The sequence below is a fragment of the Pogona vitticeps genome, chromosome 13, assembly GCF_051106095.1.
Source record: "Pogona vitticeps strain Pit_001003342236 chromosome 13, PviZW2.1, whole genome shotgun sequence".
Classification (NCBI taxonomy): domain Eukaryota; kingdom Metazoa; phylum Chordata; class Lepidosauria; order Squamata; family Agamidae; genus Pogona; species Pogona vitticeps.
The window spans coordinates 8,379,946-8,406,647 of NC_135795.1; the positions used below are offsets into that span (position 1 = coordinate 8,379,946).

The window sequence follows — 26,702 nt, forward strand, 5'->3', positions numbered from 1 at the left end:
GAGAGAGAGAGAGAGAGAGAGAGAGAGAAAGACACCTCTCTCTACCGGAAGTGGGCCTTTTATCGCTCCGGCATTTCCGTCGCAAAGGCGGCGCTCCCTTCCTTTCCAAGGGCGGCAGGCTGCCGGTGACGTCATTCGAGCGCGACGGGCCGAACGCTCTTCTAGTCTCACGTGGAAGGAAGGCGAGCATGGAGGCGGCGGACGGGGCGCTTCCTTTGGATCCCGAGCAGGTCAGAGGCGGGCGCGGGGAGCGGGCAGCGGGGGGAGACCTGGGGCGCCAGGCCGTTCAGGCTCCCGCGCGGTCTTCTTTCTACCCGCCGGGGAAGAACCAGCGCCTGCCTGCCTCCTGCTACTACTACTGCCTGCCCGGCACGGGAAGCTTATGGGTGCAGTCCCCCGTGTCAGCCCAAGCCGACGCCTGGAAAGCTAGAGACTGCACGCCCTTATTCTTGGATCTGATGTTTGGTGGGGGTCTGTTAAGAGAGGGGGGGGCGGATTTGATGAGAATATCAGCGGGAGCCTTGGGACGATCCTGGTTAAAACCTCTCTTTAGCCAGTAAGCTCTCTGGCTTTCCTTTGGGTTCAGCCGTTTTACAGAACGGGGGTGATGAGAATTGGGAGAGACGGAAAAACCACCAGGACATGAGCGCTCCGGAGGAAAGATTACATGCAGAACCGACAACTGACATATTTTAATCACTGTTCAACGATGGGGACTTTTAACATTTTAATACTTGCTCCTTAAAAGCAGAAGTGCTATATTTTGGTGGTGATTTACTTTAAAAAATGTGTGATGATTTGCAAGGTATAGCTGGCTGCTCTGGCCTTTAAAAATAAAATGTGGTGTCTAGTGCACGAGTAACAATGCAGACGAACTGACAGTCTTCAAATACTTGAAAGAGTACAAAAGAGTGGCACCATCTGTTCTCAGTCATTCCAGAGTGCGAGACCTGTAATACTGGAGCTCAAGTTACAGGAAGCCAGATTTCAGCTGAATATCAGGGAAAAGCTGTTAAGAGCAGTGCAGCAATGGAGCAAGTTATCTCAGGAACTGATGAGTGCTCCAGCGCTGAAGACGTTCAATGGAAAGTTAGATAGCCATCAGTCAGATATATTTTGATTTGGATCCTTGCATTGAGCAGGGACTTGGTGGCCTCATAGGGTTCTTCCAACTGCATTATTCTGCGATTCTACAAAACTCAGAATTTTGATGTGGTTTTGGATATACCATTTCAGGCTGTTGCATGGTGATAACAATTACTTATATTTAGAAAAGAAGGCATGACCAAAAAAGAGAGGCTAGTGTATGCATTTTTCTGACATGTTAATTTGTAAGTGAAGTGTGCATTTGGCTTTTGTCTGTTCTGAGGAAGAGCCTTCATGAGCTAAATAAACACCCTACTTTCTTCCATGAACTTCCAGCTTCCACATTGAACTAAATATCTTTGCTGTTTCTGGGAAATTAAAGAATGTGATGCTAACCACATTGTCGTTTGGCTGTTTCAGATTAAAAAGGCAACTTTAGCTTTGCTTGCTTACTTCAAGAACAAAAAGAAAACTGCAGAAAAATTGCTGCTGAATGAAGACCAGAATTTCTTCTTAATGATTACTGTCTGGAAGATCCCATCAGAGGAGCGAGTGATCAAAATGTAAGGATCTTGGTTGTGTGGGCGGGGGGAAGGGCAAACAGCCAGCCCATGGTGCACAGACACAACCAGGCTGTATTGGCATCACTGCTGCACTCTCCACCTGCTGATGGTGCTGACATACTGCATGCCTGAAAATGGGTAGTTCCTATGCTACAGAAAGATGAATTATGGCTCCTATTTGAATCTCCTTCCCTGTAGTGTATCCTTTGAATGAGAAACTAAATTTTTAAAAAAATTAAAAAGGAAAAAAAGAAGAAGGATAAATTATTATTTCTTTGCAGAATGAAAGCTGCACTCTGCCCTGCCCCTGGGATCTTCCTACACTACAGAAGGCCACTGCAGTTGCTGGGCTGAAAACAGCAGAATTAAATTTATCAGTAATAAATGCAAAGTTCTGCATCGGGGGCAGGAGAGTGCAGAATCAAACACACAGTTAGAAGACGGAGGATACTTGAATTATGAATTAGAAGCTTATACAGCAACGCAGTTGCAAAAAAAAGGCAAATGCTATTCTAGGTTGCTTTAGCAGAACTATGGTCTCCAAATCCCATGAAGTACTATTTCTCTTCTATTCACTACTGGTTAGACCTCATCTTAAGTACAATATCCAGTTGTGGACACTACACTTTAAGAATAATGCCAAAGAACTGGCACAAGTTCAGAGAAGAGCAACAAGATTGATCAGAGGACTGGAAATGAAGCCCTGTGAGGAAAGACTGAAAGAAGTGAGCACATTTAGCCTTGAAAAAAAGAAGACAGAGGGGAGACACGAGAGCACTTTTCAAATACTAGTGGCAGCAATTTTCAAAAATGAAAGATTTGCCTGCTGCCGTATGGCTCTCAACAGTTTCCGCATAACAAAAAAGGTTTCCAAGTGCACCTTGAAACATTTTCATGGGGGAGCAATCAGAAATGTTTACTTTCAAAAAAAAAATTCACCATGGCCGATGATGTCATCAGCTTTATGTGGCATAAGTTACAGCACAGGATTTTAGCCAATGTTACATGAACAGGCCTCTAGAGATGTCGGTGTTTATCCTGCCTCTAATGCATTTCTTGTTGTAACACATCTGGTGTAATTATGGTGGGTGGATGGAGTAACAGTATAGTTACAGATTGCTTTTTAAAAACAGATTTTTAAAAAAAAGCAAACTAGAGTGCTAGATACTGGTTCTACAGCAAATATTTCTGATAAAGATGAGTACATTCTGGTGGTAGAGGGAGCATTTTTACCCCAGATTCCTGTAGAGAGGTGGCTGCACCCCCTTAAGATAATCAAAACACTTCTTTTTTTTTTCTTTTAAGAAAAAGATGGATTCTTTTCAGTTGCAAAGTTCAGGCTGCACATCTTGTTTTAGAGGAAAATCAGACTTCTTAGAGGCCTTCCTTTTTTTTAATATCACCTTTTCTTCTGTGCAGCCACAGAAATGGCCTTGTGGGTAGGAGGTGACCTGAATTCCTACCTCTGGCTAACAGGCACCATTCAAATGGCTTGAGTTTACCTAAGACGACTAAATACATTGGGACCAAGGTACCACCAGTGCTGCCTTCTGTTCCACCTTTTTGTCTAAATCCTGCATGGATTATCTCTGGTTGCCCCTCATCATCTGAAAGAGAAGGGAGTATTACTAGTCGGGTACCTCATTTATAGAAGTTCAGATGGGACAAGTTCAGGTACTGCCAGCTATGTTTTCTTTGGAGACCAGGAAAAAAGTATGTTCGTTGTTCGTATCTTTCTGGGAGTGTGTGCTTAACTAAGGTATTTTGCAACTTTTTAAAAAGTTAGGCTCAACAGGAAGGCCTCACATACATTCTGAAAAATCTTGCCATTCCTTGTGTTCTAGACCTCTGCCTCATGGTATCCTGCCCATAACATCGGAGGTCTGCCTTTTCACAAAAGATGAGCCTGGTTTAACAGCTGAACAGACTGAAAATTTGTACAAAAAGCTTCTGACACAGCATGGGATTACAAACATTGCTGAGGTAGGTATGACACTGAGGTTCATCAGATGCAAAACATTTCTTCTAGGTACACACTAGTGAAGCTGGGTCTCACAGGAGCAAAGAACTGAACTGTTCCTTTCTTAGCTGAATTGTGATATTGGTAGTTGTGGGGCAGAGGAAGTAACAAATATCCTGTGTGTAATGTGTGGTTTATTCTTTTATTATTGTACACCACCCAGAGTAACCATTTTACCAGATGGACTGTCTAAAAAATAAACAAAATGAACTATTTTAGGATGACTTGGTCTTAAATAAGCAATTAAGGTTCATTAGCTTTATGATGGAGGTGTACACTACTAGAACCTATTGCTTGGCAATTCTGCACTAATTGGGGTGCAGAATCTATCACTACAGCACTGGGCGTGGTCCTGAGGGACAAAATTGAGGAAAATTAATGTCCCCTCCTGATATTAGCTCCAAAAAGATTATCAGCTATGAAATGCTAAATTTACATAGCTACAGTTAAAACATGGACAAACTGACAAGACATTTGATCCATGCAGTACTCATCAGGGTGGATTTGATTTAAATTTTAAAAATTAGAGTGGTGTTTTTTTACAATTTAAATTTTTAAAAATCAATTAAATCATAATTTAAATCTGATTTTTAATTATTATTTTTTTATTAACCCTACTTCCAATTCCTTACTATAGTGATTGCTTTTGCAGGGAGGCAAGTGTTTTAGATAATCTTTACATGGCTGCCCTGCAACCATTATGCAAGGTGTTTTATTAGTTACTTTCTTTCCCACATTCCCTCAAATGAGTTGACAGCCATATGTTTCACCTTCAAACGTTATTGTAACAACGCTTTATTGTAACAGCAATAAGATAGACCAAGCTGAGACTGTGTGGCCGGACCGAGAGTAGACACGTTCTAGATGGGCGGGATATAAATCAAATAAATAAATAAGATAACCCAGTCTCCAAGAATGGCTAAACTGCACAAGAATGGCTAACCTGGAACAGTACTATGGAAGCTTGTTTTATTTCCATTTCTGGAGGAAAATGGAGAATGCTAGAATGGAATTTGCGCCAGCATCATTGTCACTCATAGTTCTTCTCATTTGGGAACTGTTTTAAGGCCATAAAATATTTAAAGTTTAAGCATCAAATTTTTAGCTGTGTGATGTATATGGGCGACAAGGATGTTTCCTATCTTTCTAGAGAAGCAGTTGATTTCCCCTTTTTCTTTCCAAAGGCAAAGCTGTAATGAGCACCCCAGTGATGCTGTTTCTTAATCGCTCACTTGTGGTTTTTTTTGAAGGTAATTTCCTACAAAACACTAAAAACAGAATACAAGCCTTTTGAAGCAAAGCGTCGTCTCCTGGGCCGTTTTGCTCTCTTCCTGTCTGATGATCGTATTCGAAGACTTCTGCCATCACACATAGGGAAACATTTTTATAAGAGCAAAAAGTAAGTGCCTCTCTTTGTCTATGTTTTTCTGTACCAAACCCTTCTCAGCAGGGCTGGATAAAGTGTCCTCCTCCCAGTTATTGTTGGACTGGAGCTCCCATCCAGCCCTTGCCAGCATGGCCAGAAGTCAGGGAATAAAGTTGCCGTCCCTGGATGTTTGGGAGGCCACCCGTACCCCATCCCTGCCTTTAAGGAATTGGAAGTGCTTTCGCTGAAATCACATTTTTTAAATCTTCAGGGCGCCTCTCTCTGTGAACCTGAAAGCAAAGGATCTCGCTAAGGAAATCAACAAACACATTCAGGGAACCATTCTTCCAGTCACCAATAAGGGTTGTTGCTAGTGAGTATTTTGCATTGTAGATCACACTTGGAATATGTTTGTGTTTTACTTGCTCTGTTTACATATATCACCTTTCTGCCAAGATATTCAAGGCAGTTTATAGTGAATGCTAGAAAACACAAAAGAGCAAGGGCTCTGTTAACTTGTTAGTCACATTGAATCAGTGGAATGGAATGTTCAGTGTTGACTTAACCAAGTCTCATTGGCTAAAATCCTGTTGCTTAGTGTAGTGAGTTGCACTTGAGTAGATCCACTGAATGAGTAGCGATTTGGTAAGCCAACTCTTCTATAGGTTCCACTGATTCAGATGGGCAACATATAATGCTAAGCAATAGGATTTCAGCCAGTGTTTCAGTAAGTCTGCTCTGTTTTATGATTAACCTTGGATTTAGCCCAAAATGAGCAGTCTTGTTTGTCTCAGACTATTGACAATTTATTCAGGAACTATCAGAACGATCCTCCTGAAATGTGTCTCCCACTCTGTGAACCATATGAAAATCATGGTGTGAATGGGTTGTGGTGAAACATTTAATCAACTTTAAATTTTATTATGAAGGTAAAGACACAAAAGTAACTTATTTTAAAATGTTATTAGTTACATTTATCCTCCTTTTCAATCAATGAGCCTACATGGCTCTTCTGTTTCCCATGTTGTCCTCAAAATGGCTCTGTGAGGTGGATCAGCCTGAGAGTGATTGCTGAGGATGATCTGGTTTATTTCATGACCGTGTGAGTCTTTGGACCAGCTTCTCCCGATTCCCAGTCCGTCACTAACCACTCTAACATGCTGCCTCTTTTTCTTTGTTTTAGCACAATTCGCATTGCCCACACTGGCATGGAAGCCTGGCAGATATCAGAAAACATTCTTGCTGCTGCTAAGGTGGTGGCTGCTAAAGCACCAAAGGTAATGATGCTGGATCCTATGTTGCTTATCCAGGAGTTATTCATTGCGGTAGAGTTTGCTCCTAAGTAAACATGCCTGGATTTGAATTGTTTAGCTAAAGGAATAAAATAAAAGTTCTTTGGTATGTGTCTGGCTTACTTGATTTACCTTCTTGTTTGTCTGTTGCTGCAGATTTGGAAAAGCGTCAAAATTCTTCACCTCAAAACAGGCAAATCTGTTGCACTTCCAATATTCAACTGGAGTCATCCCAGATCAAATGCTGTTGAGGAACAGACGGGTACCGAAGCGGAACAGGTAAGAGGTATATTGGATGTAGTTAGTAAAGTGGTCCTATTGGCTGTTACTTTGGCATTTAAGTTGCAATGCAAAAAAGGTGTTTACAATGTAAAAATTCTTACTATGTCTTTTTATTTTATCGTTACAGAATAAATTTTTTTTCCAAAATCACCACATGTTATTTGAAAGATATCTAGCCACCCAAAAACAACTTAAATATTACAGAAGTCTGGTTTTGGAAAAACCTAAGTTGAAATCTCTACCCAGCTTTGAAACTCATTAGCTGACCTTATGTCAGTCACACTTTCTCAGCATGACCTACTTTACAGAACTAATGTAAAAGGGAAAGTGGAGGAGGGGATCAATAACAGAAAATAACATTGTTAGCCAGGGCTTGAAAAATGCACTTGTCCACTCATCTGTGACGAGTGAAAAATACTGCTGGGTGAGTCACAGCTCCCTCCCTCCCTGCCTGCCTCCTTCCCCTCCGCATGTTTCTTTCTAATCCTGCAGTCCTCCCCTCCCCCCTCCCATTGCAAAAGAAAAATTGCCCTCTTCTCTCGAAAAGAGAGTTTGAGCTGTATATAGAGATATACTTCTGCAGAAGAATTTAGAGTAGTCCCATGCTGGAGAATGTGGAGATTCTTTGCTCCCAATTTCAACCTAACGAGAACACATCCTGGGGTGGGAGGGAACCGTGGCTCCTTAAGAGGCCGGGCGCTTTTGCTCTCAGTTTTATTTTGCTGGAGACATTCAACAGAAAGGCATTCAAAATACAACCTTCATGACCCCACAGGCGTGCAGGTAATAAAGCAACCCAAGTCTGAGGGTATAAATCAATGATTCCCAATTCCAATAAATTGCAAGGCTATAGTCTGGTCATGCTGACTGGTGAAATTTTTTACTGACTAGTGAGACATTCTAAAATTTTTCAAGCCCTCTTCTTTGCTTTTGGGGGGACGAGTCAGGTAGAACTGTAAAAATATAAACAGATACAAAGATTATGTGATATATATGTATGCATGTGGTATAATTAAATTTTACACACAGGAATGCATGCATATCAAATACTAGCCACAAATGCATATCACATACTAGCCATCTAGTACCTCCAGTGCCAGTAAGCCATGGAAGTTCTAGTTCATCATATCTATCTGTAAAGTGGCACCAGCTGTTCCAGACGATAAGCAGAAATGGCTCTTTTAATTACTGTGTTACTCTCCATCCCTTATTGTAGGTAGGCTGAAAATTCATATATATATTATATTACAAAGGCTATCATAGAGGTTTTCTTCAAATACCGAATGCTGTAGTATCCCATTCTCAAAATGAAGAAAAACCTTCTCCCTTCCCATTAATCGTATACATTTTGTTTTCTCCATTCATTCACTCAAAAACTGAGGGTTACAACATTTCCATTTAGCACATAGCAGGATTTTTGTGAGTGGGTGTGCTTTAACAAAACCATTTCATGCAAAGTGGTGTTTTACCATTTACTTGTAGATCATGATCTTTTGATTGCAGGGATTGGTCCCCTAACAGTTTTTTCAATACCTCCTTTTAAGGAAGTAAAAGAGCAGGAAAAAAAGGAAAAGAAGGTAATTGAAAGGAAGACTACACCTAAAGCAAGGAAAAAGGGGACGGTGGCAGCCCCCACTGTTGATGAATTGGAGGAGGAAGATGAAGAAATTCCACAACTGGTTCCAATCGAAAGGGAAGGGGAGAAAAGGAGAAAGGTAACCATTCTCACTTTTGATTAATTTAAATCAGAGCTTTAACTAGACTGAAGATTCTGTTGAACACAAAAGATTCATTTCGGGGCACCGTTTTGTGGATTTGAGCCTATTTTGTCAGATGCATGAGACTGTATTCTCTGTGGACAGAGATGAAGATATTTTTACATAGTTGTAGTTAAAGGTGAGCAAGGTGTCAGGAATACTTTTGATCCTCTGCTAGATAAACCACCGTTAAAAATGAGGGTTTTCTGCTTTTGGGGGGAAAAACCCCTGAAAAGATGCCATTTTAAAAAAACAGTAGAAAGCCACCCCATTATTAAAGGGCCTGTACCTTGCTCTAGAGCAGAATTTGTAGTTTTCAGCCAGGGGAAGGGCTCAGAGCCTGCAAAAAAAACAGCCTCAGGGCCATATGATTCCTGTGTACATGATATAAAGGGAGGAAATTAAAAACCCTGGAACTAGAAGAAACAAAATGTCTGATCTATACTGTGCAAAAATAAGTACAGTGACAACAGAACAGTTCTGTGTGGGGCATATTGCAGCCTGAAAATTTAAGCATAGGATAAAATACATTTTTGTGGCTTGGATCCTGAGGTACCTTGCATGAGCCCAGTCATACCCATCACATTTTTTCATATCTTATCTCCTAGATCCTCCAGCCTGTGTAGCTACTTTTTTTGTTTTGTTTTTAATTTCAATTAGTTAGTGGCAAGGAAACTCGTAAAACTGTGATATTTGCCATCCCATAATGTAAAATCAAAAATCTGCAAGCAGCATTGGTGAACGATCATGATGTAAAACAGAGGTTGTCAACCTCCAGTTGGTGGGGTCTGTGGTGCGGGTCCATGGCCTGAGGCAGACTGGGCCACCAAGACAGACCGCCCGCTGCACCCGCACGCACTCCCCTCCCCACAGCTGCTTTGCGCACATGCGTGCATGCCCGTGCCGGCATGAGCACTCCCCCACCCCTTTATGCATGTGTCTGGTGCTGGTAGGTGCTCCCCCACCACTTCACGCATGCGTGTGAGAGAGCGCATGTAGCCATGCCTACCTGTGGGTGGGCGCCTTCCTCAGAGGCTCAGCTGGTCCATTGTCGCAAAAAAGTGAGGGATTGCTGATGTAAAAGATCCTTGTTACTCTGAATAAAGGTAAACTCTGAATAATTATGATTTTTTATCTGTTCCTGAGGGTTGTCTTTATTTTTTCGCTTTGATACAGGTTACAGAACCTAGTGCTTCAGGAAAAAACATTGAGACAGTTCCTAAGGAATCAACAACTTTCAAGAAGAAGACAGTCCCATCTCTGGTGACACCTGAAACCCCTTTGGACATTCCTGAAGATGAATCTAGCCTCCACATACCAAAACTGCTCAAAAAAGACAAAAAATCAAAGGAAGTCTTGGAAAAGGCAGAGACAAAGACCCCCAAGAAGCGAGCAGCAAATTCTTCTGTAACTACTAAAATGGGGAAAGGTGTCATCAAGTCTGCCAGGAAAGCTCCCAAAACCCCCAAAAGAGAACTTAAGAAGTTGAAAGTGCCCCAATCAGCATAAGCCTCAGCAGGACAGGATGTGGATTTGCTGTTGTAACATCACAGGCCATGAAGCTTTTGCAAAGAATGCAGATTTAGTTAAATGTTAGCTCCTTGTTGCCACCCTTCCTGAGCAGTCTTTGTTGGTTTCGAAGGGTTAATTACAGGGCTGGAATATTGGCCTGCTTTATTCAAATTTATACAAGCAAGCTTTACTTTCTGGTACATTGATTGTGCCATATTTTAGTGTGTCCTGAATGATCTGTTTTTAATATCAATATAAAATTTTGATATAATGTGCAGTATGACATAAATTAAAGCAGTGGCCTTGTTTCTTAAATATACTGTATTTTTCCGTTTATAAGACCCACCCACCCCCACTTTACTAACCCAAAAATTAAGAAAACTTAGCTTTGAGTATTCAACCTCTGGGCTCGGACATTAGGAGTCCCTGTTGAATCTGAGCCTATAGACCCCACTTCCAACAGGGTCTGTTCCAGTTGATTTGTTCAGCATCAGCTGATGTCAGTTCCATCAGGCTCGTGATTGGAGGCAGCTAAGCCTCCTGATTGAAGGAAGCCTGTTTACAGAGGCAAGGTACGGGCCCTTTTGTTCTCTCCATGTTCTCTGCTTGCTTCTGAGTGTAAAAGACGCCCCTCAATTTTTAGTGTAATGCTACTTTTTCCTAAAATAATCTTATACACGGAAAAATACGGTAGCTTCTCAGACGACAAGGGTGTGGAATAAAATTTCTCTTCCTTTTGATTATCCTTTTTTGCATACTTGAAAGTGAGTAAATGAGCCGAACTGCTTTTCATGCACAGTTGTGGAGAGCACACTCAGTGACACAATTTGAAGCACCAAAATGTATTTTATTAGGACTAAAAGGAGTATCATAGTCTTTGTGGGACAGAGTGCACATCAGTCTTTATTACATAGGCTCCTCAGATTTTTACAACAAGAAATAGAATACGGTATTAACCTCATACTGCGGACACAGAACTCCCAAACTCTGGACAATCTCACCCACTGGTTTCATATAGCTGTTGAATAGCGCAGGGAACAAGACAAAACCCTAGAAGACACAATAGGCCAGTGGCTAGGGTATTGAACAATAGAGACTGGCCAGTCATTATCCAGTATCATGTGATCTGAGGAGAGATTTTTCAATAGTGATCTTACTGCTGCCTCCTTTAAGCATGCTGGGATCCTGCAAGGAGGCACTCACCACTCCTTGTACCCACTCAACTAGTTTCTCTCCCACAGCTTTTATAAGCCGAGAAGGGCAAGCGTCCAGGAGGCAACTGATAGCCTTAACCTCCACAGGGGCCCTGTCCACATCATCAGACTGGATAAACAAACTTATCCATTTACACAGGACATGCAGGGACCATAGTTACATCCACAGCGCCTGCATCAGCTGTAGCATGTCAGAGTGGATCTGAGCAGTTTTTCCTACGAAGTGTGCAAATTCCTCACATTGAGCTAGAGTGTTGTCTGCATTCTCTTTAAATCCATTTCAACTAGGATCAGAGAACATGGCTATAAACTGGTGTACCTTACCACTAAGAGATGTCAACAGACCATTGGCACACTCAAAACATGAGTGGATATCAGGAACGGAGTTCCTATACTCATATATGGTGGCTTTGTCCGAGGATACTAACTTTTTAGAAGTTAGTACAGTATTAAAGAAATAAAGTCTGTTACAAATCAGAAAACTATATTAACAACTGCATTAAGATTACTGCCTTTGTTTGTAGAACAATTTGAATTTATTATACAAATATTTTAAGAGTTGCACTGTGTCCTGCAGCTTGACTAGGAAGAGCCCCATGGTGCAGTGGTTAAGCTGCAGTACTGCAATTAAGTTAGCCAACTCAAGGTTGACTGGTCCTTCCACCCTTCTGAGGTCAGTAAAATATAAGTTGCTGGGGGGGGTGTGTGAGGAAGGATGCAGAGAGCTTCCCCTCCCTGCAGATCTATTATCTCCTCTAACCCCCCTCCGCAACACAAGACCACGAGCTCCCCATTGAAGCAGAGATCATGGCACTGAAGTTATTTATTTAATTATTTATTTATTTGATTTATACCCTGCCTATCTGGTCTACTCGACCACTCTAGGCGATCCTGCTCCTCCTCCATAGGGCCACCTTTCAAGTATATTTGAAATATGCTATTAACACCGTTGTTGCCTGGCAGTCATTCAATGTGTGATAGTCCCGGGAGGACGGGAGTCGGTTCTCGACTGCTAGAAAACAGGGCCCTCCTGAGCTATTTTGCACCCAAGCGGCCAAATGGTTTTCCTCAACGGCCAACTCGGGGCACAAGGTGGCAAAATTTCCCGCCTCGTGAAGCAGCACGAGCGCTTGAAGGGGCGGGGGGGGGGGTAGGAAGGACGTTATGCGAACAACAACTGGGGCCGCCACTCTTGCTGCCTGAGGCGACACACGCGGAGGCGAGGGGCTCCCGGTCGTCACCGCTCCCTCCTTGGAAGCCCCTCGCCTGCGCGACCGTGAGGGGACCGCCTCAGGCGGCGTGAGGAGAAAAGGCGGGAATTCTCTCCCGGGGGCAGGCGGGACGGGGAGGGGGGAGCAGGGCCTGGGCGTCGCCTCCAGCAGGTGGGCCTCGGCCTCCTCCCCGCTCCCGGCCCCGCCCACCGAGCGGCCGCCGTGCCAGGCGCCGGATGCCCCGCCGCTTGGGTTCCTCGCCGCCGCCGCCTTGCTTGCGGGGGGGGGCCCCCATGGAAGTCCCCGCCGGCGGGCTGGGCCGGTGCCGGGCCGCCTTCTGGCTGGCCCTCTCCTTCGACGCAGTAGGCTTCGCCGCCCTGCTGGCGGGGGTCTTCCTCGACGCCTTCTTCGCCGACCTGCTCATCTACGGCGGCGGGGTGGGCATCTTCTTCAGCCTCATGTGGTGGGTCTTCTGGTACGTGGGCAACCTGGAAGTGCCCCCGGCCGAGCTGGAGGACGACGTCGGGCTCGGCGGCCGGGGCAAGGCGAGAGGAGACCGGGGGCTGGCCGAACTCTTCCGCTCCCTCAGCTTGCGCGTCTCCTTCTCTCGCGCTTCCGTGGCCGTCCGTTCGCGCAGCCGTTGGGCCAGGGCGACGACCTCCGCTCCCGGCGGCGGGGCCCCCGTCGTCGGCAGCACCGTCTCCAGGGTGCTGGAGCTGGAGCCGGAGGAGCCCGAGCCGACCTGAGGGGGAGAGGAGGGAAGAAAGGAAGGAAGGACCAGCGGACGGCGACGCGGCTGGAGCAAGACAGGGAGGGAGGTGGGGCCCCCCGACCGCCTCCATTGATATCCTGCTTCCTTTACCTCAGAAAAATCGGAGGGGTGGGTGGGCTCCAAATCCCAAATCCGAGTCGGGTCCTGTTGCAACTGAAGTCTGACTTGACAGCAAGTCCCCGCGATGGGGTGGAAGTTTAAGGTTACTGTCTGATTTATCATCAAGGGATGGAGTTGGGGTGTCTCATCTCACCCTTTGCCTCTTAGACAATGAAGTGACACGCTGAGGGGTCCGAGTTATTTTCAAGAACAGCTGTATAAAGTGCATGTTGAAGTAACAGAGCCAAAGGAATGGATAACTGCAGTAAAGTGTCCAACAGCAAACCTAATCCTTCCAGAAAATTGCAATTGTATCCTGAAACTGGGAGAACTCCCAATACTGTATATTAAAACACACACACTCTCTCTAATCGTCTTGTGTGGTTCCCCCCCCCTCTTATTCCTTTCCATACTGTTTTCCTTCTGCAGTGACATTTCACGGGAATAAAAGGGAATCCTTGCACAGCGTTTTCACAAACACACGCCCCAATTGTTCCGCCAGCCTCTTATTTCTTGCACTACTGTTGCACTCCGCTGTCCAGGCATCTCAAAGCCCTTTTCATCACTTTGCCCCCACCACCACTACCAAAAAGCCCAATGACCACTGCAGGTTCTGATTATCGAAGCACTTCTTATGTCAAAAAAATGACTTTTTTCCCACCCGGCTGCCAAATCAGAAAACATCCAACTCAGCAAGTCAACCTCAGACACAGTATTTAGAAGAAGCAAGTACATCCAAGTCACAGATCAAAGCTAATAAGGCTCTAGAGGGTCGTCCCCCCCCCATGTCTTTTGAACCATCCGTATATTTGATGTTTGCTTGCTTCTCCCCACCCTGTATGCCATTATAAACAAGGAAATTCTCTCTGTAGGTTTTACACCCTTTCTGACACCGCAAGGTTGCTGCAGGCATGCCAAAAAGGGTTCCCTGGGCCACAGAGGCAGAATAGAATTTTATTGGTGTGAAAACAGCTGCATTCCGCAGGTACCCAACTGGAGCAGTACCCATAAATGTTGTGATCTTGGAATTCACTGCCCTGTTGGCTAAACGTGGGTCCCATAAGATTGACATGCACAGGGAAAAGGAGGAGGAAGAGGTGGGGATGAGTGTGGAACAGCCCTCTTGGTTGCAGGTTGAGCTATCTTTCTTCTTATTAATATTAGTTAATATATTTCCCCCCGTCTTTCTCCTTTAAAAGGGGCCAAAGTGGCTTACATTATTAAAAGACAACACTGTATCTAAAAGCTAGAAACAGTAACCATACACATATTAAAAAGAGTTAAACAATTACCACACTAAAGCGGTAAATGAAATCAACACCAGAAACCCATTCAAAGCAACAAGGCATGACAGTTCATTTAAAAACTTCTCTCAGGCAGACGGTGACGCAGGGAAGGCCAGCCTGAAGGGAGAGGGCTTTGCCTGCTTGCGGAAGGACATCCAAGAGGGGGCCAGGCTGACCTCCAGTGGGAGGGAGTTCCAGAGTCTCTGGGAGCAGCCACAGAGCAGAGCAGAGTGCCCTGAAACAGAATACAGTATACACTCAGAATAGATTTATGCTCTTTCAGTGGCAATAATTTTTTTCCCATTCTGTAAAGGCCGGCACCCGAGTCAAACTCTAGGTAAACCATGAATTTCTCCTAAACGGACCAACGAGGGTTTCCAAATTGAAAGATTTTGTTGTTTGAATGTGCTCCTCCCCCTTTCCTAATGTACTTGTGGTGAGTATCTTGACTGGATCCAATCGCTTTGTGCAAGAGGTTCTTCTCCTTTCGCCATTTTCTTCCATCCACTTGGCAATGAGTGATCCATTGTGTAACAATCTGTGTTCCTTTGCCTCTCCTTAGGTGATTGACATTCTGCATTGTATGGGTTGCAGGAGAGCTTGGTCTTCATTCATACACTTATGAGTCCTTCATGAAAATTAAGAATTCAGGGGGAAATGCTCAAATCTGCCTGAGGCAGGTCAGCCTTCTTTCTCACTAAGGTTGTAAAATAACAGCTTGACAGGTCTTTTTGCAAATTCATGTTTTGGGCCACCTCCTTCCAGATAATAAAGACATGTATAAAAGCCTTCAGGGGACAGATGGTGGCTGCGCATAACAACATTCTGTTTAGTAGGTATGTATGTCCAAGCCTCAGCTTCTCCAGGTAAGTCTGAGAAACAGCTTTATCTAATGTTCTAGAGATCTGCAACATTGCGTATCAGTCAGTGTTGATCCGTGGTGCCCAACCTTGGGTCCCCAGATGTTCTTGGGATGACAGTGCCCACAATTCCTGGCCAACACAGCTAGTGGTGAAGTCTACCAGGAGTTTGAGAACACCCGGGAACGCAAGGTGAGGAACCACCGGTCAAGCCATCTCCCCATGTGGTGGGAGAGGATGAGCACTATTATCCAATATCTTTGGAGGGCTTCAGGCTGCAAAAGGTTGGTGTTGATGATAGTGGTCCATACAGTCTGCATCTGTATGAGGCAGCCTTTTTCAGGCTGTGTGTTAAAGAAAACCACGAAAGTATACTATCAGATGCAGCCTCAATTCCCACATGCTGTCAGCAGGCTTTGCAAAAATTCTTTAGGGAAGGAGAGCTGCCCCAACTTACAGTTTCCTCTTGTGTGGATTTTTATCTCCGCTGCGTCAAGCAGGAAGGGAAGTCATTTTCCCAGTATTATTATTATTTTTATCTCAAACCAATTAGACATAATAGCTTTTAATACTTGCTATCAGATCCAGCTTCCTACTCATGTACAATCCTTCCGCAAGTTAATCTCACGTTTAACTGTATTATGTAAAGAGACTGAACACATACCAAAATAAGATACTGAAATGAGTATTACGAAATCAGGGGAAGGCAAAGAAATTCTGAATGAAGCTTTTATTATCGCTGCCCTTGACATAGCCTCAGGGATAGAAAACTTGTATTGACTCAAGTGCTGAAAATGACAATGAGTAGTCCATTCTTTCTACCAGCACCAGAAGCATTGAGTTGAGTTTCTCTGTTTGACTGTGATAGGAAATAATCCAGTGATATCTGGAGACAATACAGATGCCATACTTCACACATTGATGGCCAGTTGTGAGCCATCATCCACCATTGATGGCCAGTTGTGAGCACATCCACCATATTGCATGGAGAATGTGGAGAATGCCAAAGAGATGCCTGATGTACATCAACCATTTGAAGCAATCTTCATGATCCATAAAGAAAATGTGCATATCACCTGTCCAGGAACAGGAAACTGTGCACATTTCCTGCTCTATAGAAGTTGCCTCCAGCAGGTCCCAACATTTGGTGTTGTTTCTATTCTATTGGGAGTTATGCCTTCCCCACTGCTCAGCTCTGTGACTAGAGATGGTTTCCAGTTGAAACAACAGCCCTCTTCAGGCACCATGTGGATGAGTGTGTTGAGGGCTGCTTGGTAGGCGAGCACATAGAGATGCACACGAATCCCACACTTCATCCACCCCCCCTGGAAGTCACTCAAAGTTGAATGGAGTCACATTTGTTCCTGCAACGGACATCACATCATAGAACTCACACTGGGGAGATGAAAGACTGACTCTGTTAATTTTTCTGGAAAACTGGATAGTCACTGATGGCACATGGTTGTTATTATTATTAGGAACTAGATTTAGCCCATGGTTTTAAACTAACCTTTGTTGTGATTTTTCACAAATGTCAATAAATAATAATGCATCCTCAAGTCAATTCTGAATTATGGTGAGCCTCTTCAGGGTACTTTAAGTAGAGATTAATCAGAAGTGATTAATTATTCCTGGGGGACACCCTGGGTCTATGAAGCTTGCCCAAGGGCACACAGGTTGGCTCTTCTGGGATGTATAGTGGGGAATCCAAGTGGGGAATTGAACTCGCAGCCAGATACCTAAACCATTGAGCTATTCAGCCAGCACCACAAATGTAAAAACAATGTGAAAACAATGACAATATTGGTTGTTGTAGGTTTTTCGGGCTGTCTGGCCGTGTTCTTGAGGTTTTTCTTCCTAATGTTTCGCTAGTCTCTGTGGCCAGCATCTGCAGAGCACAGTCAGTTCCGACTCCTGTCCTCTGAAGATGTTGGCCACAGAGACAGGCAAAATGTTAGGAAGAAAATCTTCAAGAACATGGCCAGACAGCCCAAAAAACCTACAACCATCGGATACCAACCGTGAAAGTCTTCGAGAATACAATGACAATATTCTTCATATTCTTCTTACCGCTGTTATTATTACTATTCATTATTAACATTCAAATGTTTTTATTATTCCTGTTCACCAATAATTAAGTATTTCTTTTATTGTTGTTGCTATTAATATCATTACTTGTTTTCATTGCTGTCCTTCCCCCACTTTCCCCAAAAATATTTATTTACTTGTTGGTTAGTTTCTTAGTTTATATCCCACCTTTGTCCCAATAAAAATCACAAGGCATTGTACAACGACTAAAATAAATACAGATATGTAAATTGACAGTTGATTCTGTTTTGAAATAGTTTTGTTGTTTAGTCATGTTGGGTCAAAGTTGTAACAGACGTAGTAGTTTGAAGTAGTAACAGACCAGTATTCCTTTCTGCTCCTCCTCACAGTTGAGAGAAGTTAGTTTTTCGATTACACAATTCTCAGAATCCCCAAGACCAGGGATTTCTGTAGCTATAGCTTTTTTTAAAAAAGGTTCTCCTACCTCTGCTCTTCTTTCACAATACCAATGCTGTTTGAGTTTAGTAGGTGAAAATGTTCATGTCCAGACTCTATAAATCTCTGATTAAAAATGTATTTGTTAGAACTCTGTGTTGTTTCCTCATGACTTATAACAGCCCTCGTTTAACTTCCATATCAGACAGTTAATTTTATCTCTCCACTTGGTCCAGTCTGAATGTTTTTCAGGAGGAATCACCATCTCCAGAGGGAGGTGTATTTTACTTGGGTTCTCCCTTACATTTATTGACAACTCATCAGGTACAACAGGGGGGCCCCTGAGGAATATCAGGAAGGGAGCCAACACAAATATGGACCTCTTTTGGAATGTCTTCTGGGTGTAGAAGAGATTATTCAGACTACAAATGCGCTCATGGTTCACTTCATTTCAGGTTGAATTCTCTCACTCATAAAATGCTCTTGGAGATACCTTACACCTCTTTTGATCATGCATTTTAGGGTCACATTCGCTTCCCTACAGACGGCTCTTAAAGAGCCGTCTCTTTTGGGCATGATGTTTCCTGTGGCTTTGTAGAAATGTAGAACTGGTTGAATAAATATTTGTCATCTTTCAACTCGGGTGGTTTGCAGTTCGTAGCGACGTTGTTCTTCTCATTCCTCGTATTGTCTTTTGGGGATAGCATCGATTCAGAGTGTACGAAGGGACAGCCCTGGTAAAAAGGCCAGCCTTTGAAGGCGTCAATGAAGACCACACCTTAGAAGAACAGAAAGCAAGAGTCTCATAGCATCCCTTTCTCCCCAAATCATATGAGAGTTTCTTTGCTGGGTCCGATCAATCGTCCTCGGTTGGGATGTCTGTGCCGATTTGTACATGTGGCACCACAAGTGTGGCACATTCCCTTTCCCCACCTCCCTGGCCACTGACCCATTCAGCAGTCAAAGCTGTTCAACCACTCCTTGGCAGGAGCACAGGGTTTGCCTGTCCTGCTTCCTTGTCTGAATGGGCAATCAGCCAAGGAGGTGGAGCAGGGAAGCCTGTGCTCCTGCTCGAGACTGGTGAAACAGCTGAAGTGGAGGTTCCAGCTGAGGAGGTGGGGGAAGGGAATGTGCAGCATCTGTGGTGTTGTGTGTATGAACCTGCACAAACATCCGAACCAAAGTTCGGGCTTTTTTACTCACCAGTGACATTCACAAATATGGTCTAAACCTACATTTTAAGTGAAAGGAAAAAAGTATGTTTACTTACAATTGCTATCTATAGTTACAGTCAGGAGAAAAATAAGAAAAAATAGATTCACCACCCGTGGCAGAGACATTTGCATGTTTTCTGCATTCTCAGAGGTCAGGAAAGGAGAGAGAGAGAGAGAGAGAGAGAGAATAATGAACAACAGAAGCGAAGCAAGCAAGCAAGCAAGCAAGCAAGCAAGCAAGCAAGCAAGCAAACAAACAAACAAACAAACAAACAGGAAGAGGGTATTGACAAGCCAGAGGTGGGAAAAAGAACTTCAGCAGCAGATTGCTAAAAAAGCAGACAATCCTTTCAGATCCTAAAAGTCCCCTTCCACTGATGCCCAGTGTTAGAAAGCACACAAGATTGTTATTATCTCAGCATAAAGAGCATTTTATATAAAGTGCAGGAGTTTTGGAAAGAAAATCCATCTTCAACGGTTGTGGGGAAAAAATTCCGAGAATGACTCAGGTTGAGCATCAAAGCAGCTTTTCAGGGTTGACAGATTCCTCTCCTCTCCAGGGTTTTGTTGGCGAGAAAAAGATGACCTCGCTCAACTCAGATGTAACTTGTTCCCCTTGACAGACACAATGCAAGCCATAGTTACTCACTGAGCCAGAGTGTACCTACCTTATGTAGGTGCAGGCATTTGATTGGACTTCACCGGGGGAGTTAGGTTTTGGTGTATAATTTGCACATTTGAATCCCAATCTTCACCAGACTTGAAGGGATTGTAAAGAGGAGCCAGAGGAAGCTTCCCAGCCTTGGGGGAGAGGGGGGGGAGGGAGAGGGGGAGAGAGACAGAGAGAGAGACCTTTCCCAATCTGCATCAGCCTCCCATCATGCCCCAGCACCCTCCCCGGCCCATTTGATCTTACCCTTTGTGGTCTCTTCTGGTTAGTGATGCAGGAAAAATGACTGGTCACATAGAACAAGTTGGTTTTCCAAAACTTTCTGATCTTTTCCTCACCAGACCCCAAGAAAGTTTCGAAGGCAGTCTGATAGCCGATGTCCTAACCTGGGAAGGGGTTTAAAAGGATTAAGGATAAATCAAGTGGTGACCATATAAGATACCATATCAGCCTTCTAGTTACTTTTGGATAAGGTTGAGAAAGAGAGAGAGAGAGAGAGAGAGAGAGAGAGAGAGCTTTCCCAATCTGCATCAGCCTCCCATCATGCCCCAGCACCCTCCCCGGCCACCACTTGGAGCCGCCATGCCAGGAGAGTAAACCATCCAGGACATCACCATCAAACTGGGACCCCCTGCTCTGCCAACAAAGAGGCCTCGGTAAGTTTGAGACCCACCATATTCAGGTCTCTTCCTGGAGGCGAATAGCAGTGCAGCATTTATTGAATATTTATTTACTTATAGCAGCACAGCACACATGCATAAGTAAATTACAGTGGGGTCTTGACTTGAGAACTTAATCCATATTGGAAGGCGGTTCTCAAGTCAAAAAGTTCTCAGGTCAAATCTGCATTTCCCATAGGAACGCATTGAAAACCATTTGATCCGTATCTGCTCTTTTCCGTCCATAGAAACTAATGGGAAGCTGCTATTCCGCCTTCGACCACTAGAGGGGGATATTTTGTTTCTTTTTTTTTCTTAGGTCAAGAAAGGTTCAGGGAAGGCAGGGAAAATACAGTCCAGGCAGTACAGTACCAGGCAGTCTGAAGGCATTCTAAAGGGCTTTTTAATTTCGCTTGACGAGGATTTCGCTTAACAGCGATTTCAGCGGCATGGATTATCCCCGTCAAGCGAGGCACCACTGTATGTAGAAGTTTAAGAATGGCATTCTCTTGATATTTTAATATTCTCTTTAAAAAATGGCAACAAGCAAGAAAACATTGGTTTTCCCACGTCCAGGAAAACTGCAACAAGCAAAGATTGTGGTTTAAATTACACATAGGTTCAGAGCTCAGGAAAGTTACATAACTCGCAGAATTCTTCATCCAGCATGACAGTGATACTGGCAGAAATGTGTTGTGACTTACATAGTTAGTTGGCAAACAGTAAGGAATACAAGTGATCACTCTTTAACCAGTGACAATTCAGTGCTGCAGTTTATTCAATTGCACTTAACACCAGCATAAATAACCAGTTAAATTTTGGCCGTGGGTAAGCAAAATATAAGTTGGGAGTGTTTCAGATGTGGGGCTAACTATGATCATGAAGGTGGTCTTCCCAAGGTAAGGCTCATCCATTGGTCTCCACGTTTGTTGACCCCTGGGATTTCCCCAACTGCGTGAAATTGACTGCATAATTTATGAACCAAGATGTTCAGTAGGGTGTTTATTCCCATTCCTAAGTATTGTGATTTTAATACCTGTTTTGGTTGCTTTTCACTCCTCTTTCTCTGTTTCGGAAACACAGTTTGTTCACAGCAATCAAGTTTGTTTGCCTGTAGGTTGGCAACAACACCCTTTGTTTGCACACGGACTGGGGGCAGAAAGGTCACAGTGAGTGACGGCACCCGATCTGTCTAGAATAGTGTTAAACTCCTCACTGCCTCTTCTGTGACCTGTAGGCCTGTAGCACCTCGCTCCAAGTGTCCTCTCACACCACGCGCATGTGCTGCCTTGTGCCAAGATTACAGAGGAGGAAGATTTGTTTGCAAGAAGTTTTGGACTGCATTTAATCCTTATTGCTGGCTGTTACGGTCAGCCATAGCATTACCTGTCCTTCACAGCTGGGAGGGAAAATCTCAGCCAATGAGAAGGCGGTGGGTGGTGCAGAGGCAGGAGGAGCTGTGCTATATAAGGTGTGTGTGAGGTGTGAGTGGGCAGATAGATCAGAGATTGGAGATAGTGTAGAGTCAGTGAGAGAGAGTGTCTGTGAGAGCTAGTGCCTGAGAAACAGTTATTGAAACAGTGATTGATTGATTATTCCTCTAACAAGTGATTTATCATTCCTTTCTTTTTGTATTCAATAAACCAAGTGGCTCCTGTTCTCCAGACAAAATTGCTTAGTTACATTTCTGACCTTGAAACCTTAAGTAGAAGTTTCCTGGAATGTCTCTGCTTGCCAGCATACCTCCAGAGGTTAAGTGTTTGAGCCTCTCTTCTACCTTTAGAAGTACAATTCCTTGCCAAATTGGTTGGTTGGTGTGTGCCTTAAAATTGAAACCCCACTGATAGGACTTTGAGGATAAGTGAGGTATTTAAAGAATGGTTTTACCAGTTCTGTTCCCCCAGTGGGTTTCCATGGCTGAGCAAGGATTTGAACCCTGGTCCCCAGAGTCCTCTTCTGTCCCTTTATCCACTACATTACATTGGGCTTCTTTGCCAGATGGAGGGTCCAAATTCACATTCCCACTCAGCTGTGCAACTTGCTGGATAATCTTGAGGCAGTTATCGTCTCTCCACCTAATTTACCTTACATCGTTGTTGTTGTTGTTGAGTGGCCTCCGACATATGGCGACCCTATAAGTCAGTGATCTATAAAATCTCCTGTCCTCAACCGCCCTGATCAGCTCTTGTAAACTGAATTCTGTCAGTCCATCTCATATTTGGTCTTCCTCTTTTCCTGCTGCCTTCCAATTTTCCCAGCATTATTGTCTTTTCCAGAGGATCCTGTCTTCTCATGATGTGCCCAAAGTAGGATAGCCTCAGACTCGACGTTTTTGCCTGTAGAGAAACTTTCAGCTTGATTTGCTCTAGGACTTACTTGTTCATCTTTCTGGTCATCCAGCATATCCTCAAAGTTCTCCACAAGCATATTTTGAATGAATCATTCCCCCCGTCATCTTTCATTACTGTCCAGCCTTCACAACCATATATGTATGGTGACTGGAAATACAAGAATGTTGATTATCTTGGTCTTCATCTCCTGTGACACATTCTTAACTTTTCTAGTTCCTTCATTACTGCCTTTCTGAGTCTCAATCTTCCTCTGATTTCTTGGCTGCAGTTTCCGTTTGGATTGATAATTAATCCAAGGTACACAAAATCTCTATTTCATTTCCTCATTGTCAGCATTAAAACTGTGTAGTTCTCCTGTACTCATGATTTTGGCCATCTTAATGTTCAACTGCAGCCATGCTTTAGTGCTTTCTTCTTTCATAAAATATGTTTCAGATTAGTCTCTGTGCAGAACACATCATATGGAAAGGCAGATTAGATTCAGATGAAGGAGGAGAGAAAATTGGTGAAAAAAACATCAATAATTTAAGATATGCAAATGACACAAAATAGGAATAATTTACTTCCAAATTTAATAGGACTCTTTCCCAAACTTGTGCCCCCATGTGTGTTGAACTACAGCCTCCCCCCATCAGTATGAGCATTGTAGTTTAAACACATTTCCAGGCAGAATAATTGTGTGTTTTTTAAAAACCATGGAGTGCATAGAGTTTCTTTGCCCTTCATGAGTAAAACAGAACTGTTTTTCACTTCTGCAGAAAATCAGCTGGAGAGTTCAGCTGGCCAAAGCTGGAGCTGAATGTGGATGGAATTTGAAGAATTGTAGAGTATCTTATATTTTAATCCATCCATCCATTCATTCCCTGCTTTCTTACTTTTTTTCTTCTCTTAATTCTACTCCTGCTGAGCGGATGATCTTGAAGACATGGCTTGAGAACCAATTTTCAGTCTCCAGGCCTACATAGAATACTGCTGGGGAACAGCAGCTGATCCCTTTGGTGGTAGAGAACTATGATTTTCAGATAAAGATAGCTTATTTTTCTAGACATTTATTTAACCATTAAAATAGTTAGAATTTCTGCCATTGAAGATACTGCTGGTTGGCCACCCATGTGCTACCACATTTTGTTCATTTTGAAAAGCTAATAGTAGCTTATTATCTTTATGAGGTTCAAATAGAATGTCGCTAAAATCTGAGCGAACTTTTCAGTTTCCAAACCATTTTTAACTTTCAGTCTGAAGGAAGATTCTGATGAAGTCAGATTTTTTTTGTTTCTGCTGCTGCCGCCGCCACTGCGACTGTGTATGTGTGTCTCCACCCTAATAAAATGATTACTTTTAAATTATTTTAAAACTATTTCTTCTAAATGATGTCTGATTGACTTGTTTGGAGAATTAGAAGGTCTCCAAACCCTCCAGCGGGACATTTACAGATCAAAGCCCCCCCCCCCCCAGCCTTCAGCCATTGCCCACAGGGCTAAAACATGCTCCTAGGAGGTAATATAGACCAATTGAACACATGGAGTCACTGAAGCAGCTGAGCATTCCCCATCTCTCTTTTCTGTGACTCTTCTCATGCCCAGGTCGATGCTTCAGCAGCATGCCCACCATATCCCTTTCTGGAAATGATCTGATCTTGAATGACCTCAGCCAATTGAGGGGTCACCTCATGGGGCCCTGAAGCAACCAATCTGAATTGACTCCAGAACAGCCCTGGGGAGTTTCTGTGGCCAGACAGAGATTTGAACCCAGATCTCTGAGTTGAAGACTCTGTCTGCTATACTCTACTGGCTCAAAGTGCTACATACATTTTAGGGAGTTGGTAGAAGCTAGAAGCGACCAACATGACTTTGACCCAACTCCGGGAGGCAGTGGAAGACAGGAGGGCCTGGCGTGCTCTGGTCCTTGGGGTCACGAAGAGTCGGACACGACTTAAGGACTAAACAACAACAAGAAGCCAGAGGGGAAGGAGACAATTCTTTGTGCCTCCTTTGTGATAACGCAAGACGCCTGACCTCTGGGGCAAGGCAGTGAAGATGCAGGTCCCAGGAAAGGAGCAAGAAGACTGTGAAGCTCACCTTAAGGAATGGCCAGGCAGGGCAATCCAAAGCTGTGGTCCAGCAGGCAGTCCAACTGGTCAAACCAGGTCCAAGCGATTCGAAGCAAAGGATTCAGGAGCGAGCCACAGGCTTTAGGACAAGTTCCTTCCGGAAGCTTGGAGAACCCCTAGGAAGGTTGTTGGCTGGCTGGCTGGCTGGTTGGAGCTCCACCCGGCGCACAGCTGCAGGCGTTCTGGTGATGAGTCCAGCTGCAGAGCCTGGGCCCTCTTGTGAGAATAGCAACTACTCCCAAGGAGACCTCCCTGTTACAGACAACTGTGACATTATCCATCCCTCACTGCTGAAGCTGTGAGTCATCTACCAATGGGGTGGCGGAGTGTGGGACATAAGCGGTGGAGCTGTGATATATACATTGGCCTGAAGCTACTTATTTGGAGGGAATGGTTGGTGGCAGTGGAAAACGAGTGATTGAGAGTGACGTAATGGCCCCTTTGTGAGGTATAAGGAGGCCGTTACACTCCCCATCCGCCACTCACCCTCGCTGACATAAAAAGATGAGAGGCATTTAACAGAAAAGACCAAATGGCTCAGTTCAACATCTGTTTCATTAGAACTTAGTCACAGCGTCATAAACTGTATTCTAATTGATGGAACCCTTCAGTTTCAAGTCCATTTATTTTTCTGTTCGCAAATTTTTTAATGGTGTGTTTTGTTTTAATGTTTGCTGTTGTTATTATTGTTGTTTCAATTTTATACGGCATGTTTCATTAAATTTGAGTTACGGGGTCTTGGGAGAAGAAATTAGCCCATTAAAATGACACTGATAACCTCTTCAGAAAGAAATAGCCATTTGGGCTGCCAGTCCAGCCAAGCTGCATTTTGTACAAGATAGGGCTTCAGATACTGTTTGCAGGATGATCACAACACAGAAGAAAGTGAATCAAATTTACAACATAAGGTGATAATGGTAGTGGTGATAGTGAGGGGAAATTGAAACAGAGAGGGGGGTATAGTGAACCACAAATGACTTTTTCTTTAGTCTTTCTAGGGGAAAGAGAAGGAATTCTAGCCTATAAATGTGGTCAACATAGGATTGGAATCTATCTACAGGCTATTCAAGATTCTTCTTTGCGTTTTACATTCCACTTTTTAGAATCCTAGAATCATGAAACTGGAAAGGGGCCTCTAAGGCCATCGAATCCAACCCCCTGCTCAAGGCAGGAATCTCAATCAAAGCAGATCTGACAGATGGGTGTCCAGTTTTCTGTTGAGTGCCTCTAGTATTGGAGCACTCACCACCTCGAGGTCATTATTTTTATTGGTGTACTGCTGTAATAATTAATATTATAGATAGATAGATCGATAGGGTGGCTAGACTATATATATATATATATATATATATATATATTCCATTTCAGCAAAAGTGACCTTCTATTTCCTTTTAGGAGATGATTGCCCGCTATAGCCATCTTAGTGACGAGACTTCTGTAAAAATACAATGAATTCCTGCTTTTTTTTAAAAAGGGGGGGAAGGCCCCCTCCTTTCCCCCACAAAAAAGAGGCAAAGGAGTATTTAATATACTGGATAGACTACATCTAGGAAACGGACCAGGAAATAAAATTTATACTCTAGCCACCCTATCTATCCATCTTCCTCACCTTAGCGTGGTATGTGCAAGGCCCCCCCCTCACAAAAACACACACGGGGGGGGGGAACCCATGGCAGCAGCCGCAACAGCTGCAATGAGTGACACCCCCCCCCCTGAGCGCCAGTCCTGGTCGGGAGGCAAGGGACCCTTCGACGGGGAGCCAATGGGGAGCGGGGCCTTGGGCCAGGAAGTCGCTGATAACTTCCGGGTCAGAGGGGAGGGGTTTGCTTTCTTTCTCCCTCTCGGTCATTGTGTGCATGTGTGTGTGTGTGGCGGGGGTGGAATTGTCTCACGG

General features: G+C 43.9%; 2 protein-coding genes and 2 long non-coding RNA genes across 4 annotated transcripts; 2 read left to right on the forward strand and 2 right to left on the reverse strand.

Annotated features, from left to right (window-relative positions):
* The first annotated feature begins 100 nt into the window (after positions 1–100).
* Positions 101–10,621, forward strand: RSL1D1 (ribosomal L1 domain containing 1). Its single transcript, XM_072982835.2, has 9 exons — positions 101–230; positions 1,507–1,649; positions 3,494–3,632; positions 4,920–5,068; positions 5,307–5,408; positions 6,219–6,312; positions 6,484–6,606; positions 8,154–8,324; positions 9,543–10,621. The coding sequence occupies exons 1-9, from the start codon at positions 189–191 to the stop codon at positions 9,873–9,875; spliced, it is 1,296 nt and encodes a 431-aa protein (XP_072838936.2). The 5' UTR covers positions 101–188; the 3' UTR covers positions 9,876–10,621.
* Positions 10,622–12,447: 1,826 nt separating this feature from the next.
* Positions 12,448–13,198, forward strand: LOC140702588 (transmembrane protein 238-like). The gene has a single exon (XM_072982836.2). The coding sequence runs from the start codon at positions 12,540–12,542 to the stop codon at positions 13,047–13,049; it is 510 nt and encodes a 169-aa protein (XP_072838937.2). The 5' UTR covers positions 12,448–12,539; the 3' UTR covers positions 13,050–13,198.
* A 4,216-nt stretch (positions 13,199–17,414) lies between these two features.
* LOC140702589 (uncharacterized) lies at positions 17,415–26,539 on the reverse strand. Its single transcript, XR_013539124.1, has 4 exons — positions 26,418–26,539; positions 19,935–20,074; positions 19,687–19,819; positions 17,415–18,582 (listed from the first exon to the last, which is right to left on the reverse strand). It is a non-coding gene; the product is annotated as an uncharacterized LOC140702589 (long non-coding RNA).
* Positions 22,915–24,887, reverse strand: LOC144584703 (uncharacterized). Its single transcript, XR_013539125.1, has 2 exons — positions 24,777–24,887; positions 22,915–23,141 (listed from the first exon to the last, which is right to left on the reverse strand). It is a non-coding gene; the product is annotated as an uncharacterized LOC144584703 (long non-coding RNA).
* Positions 26,540–26,702: the final 163 nt, after the last annotated feature.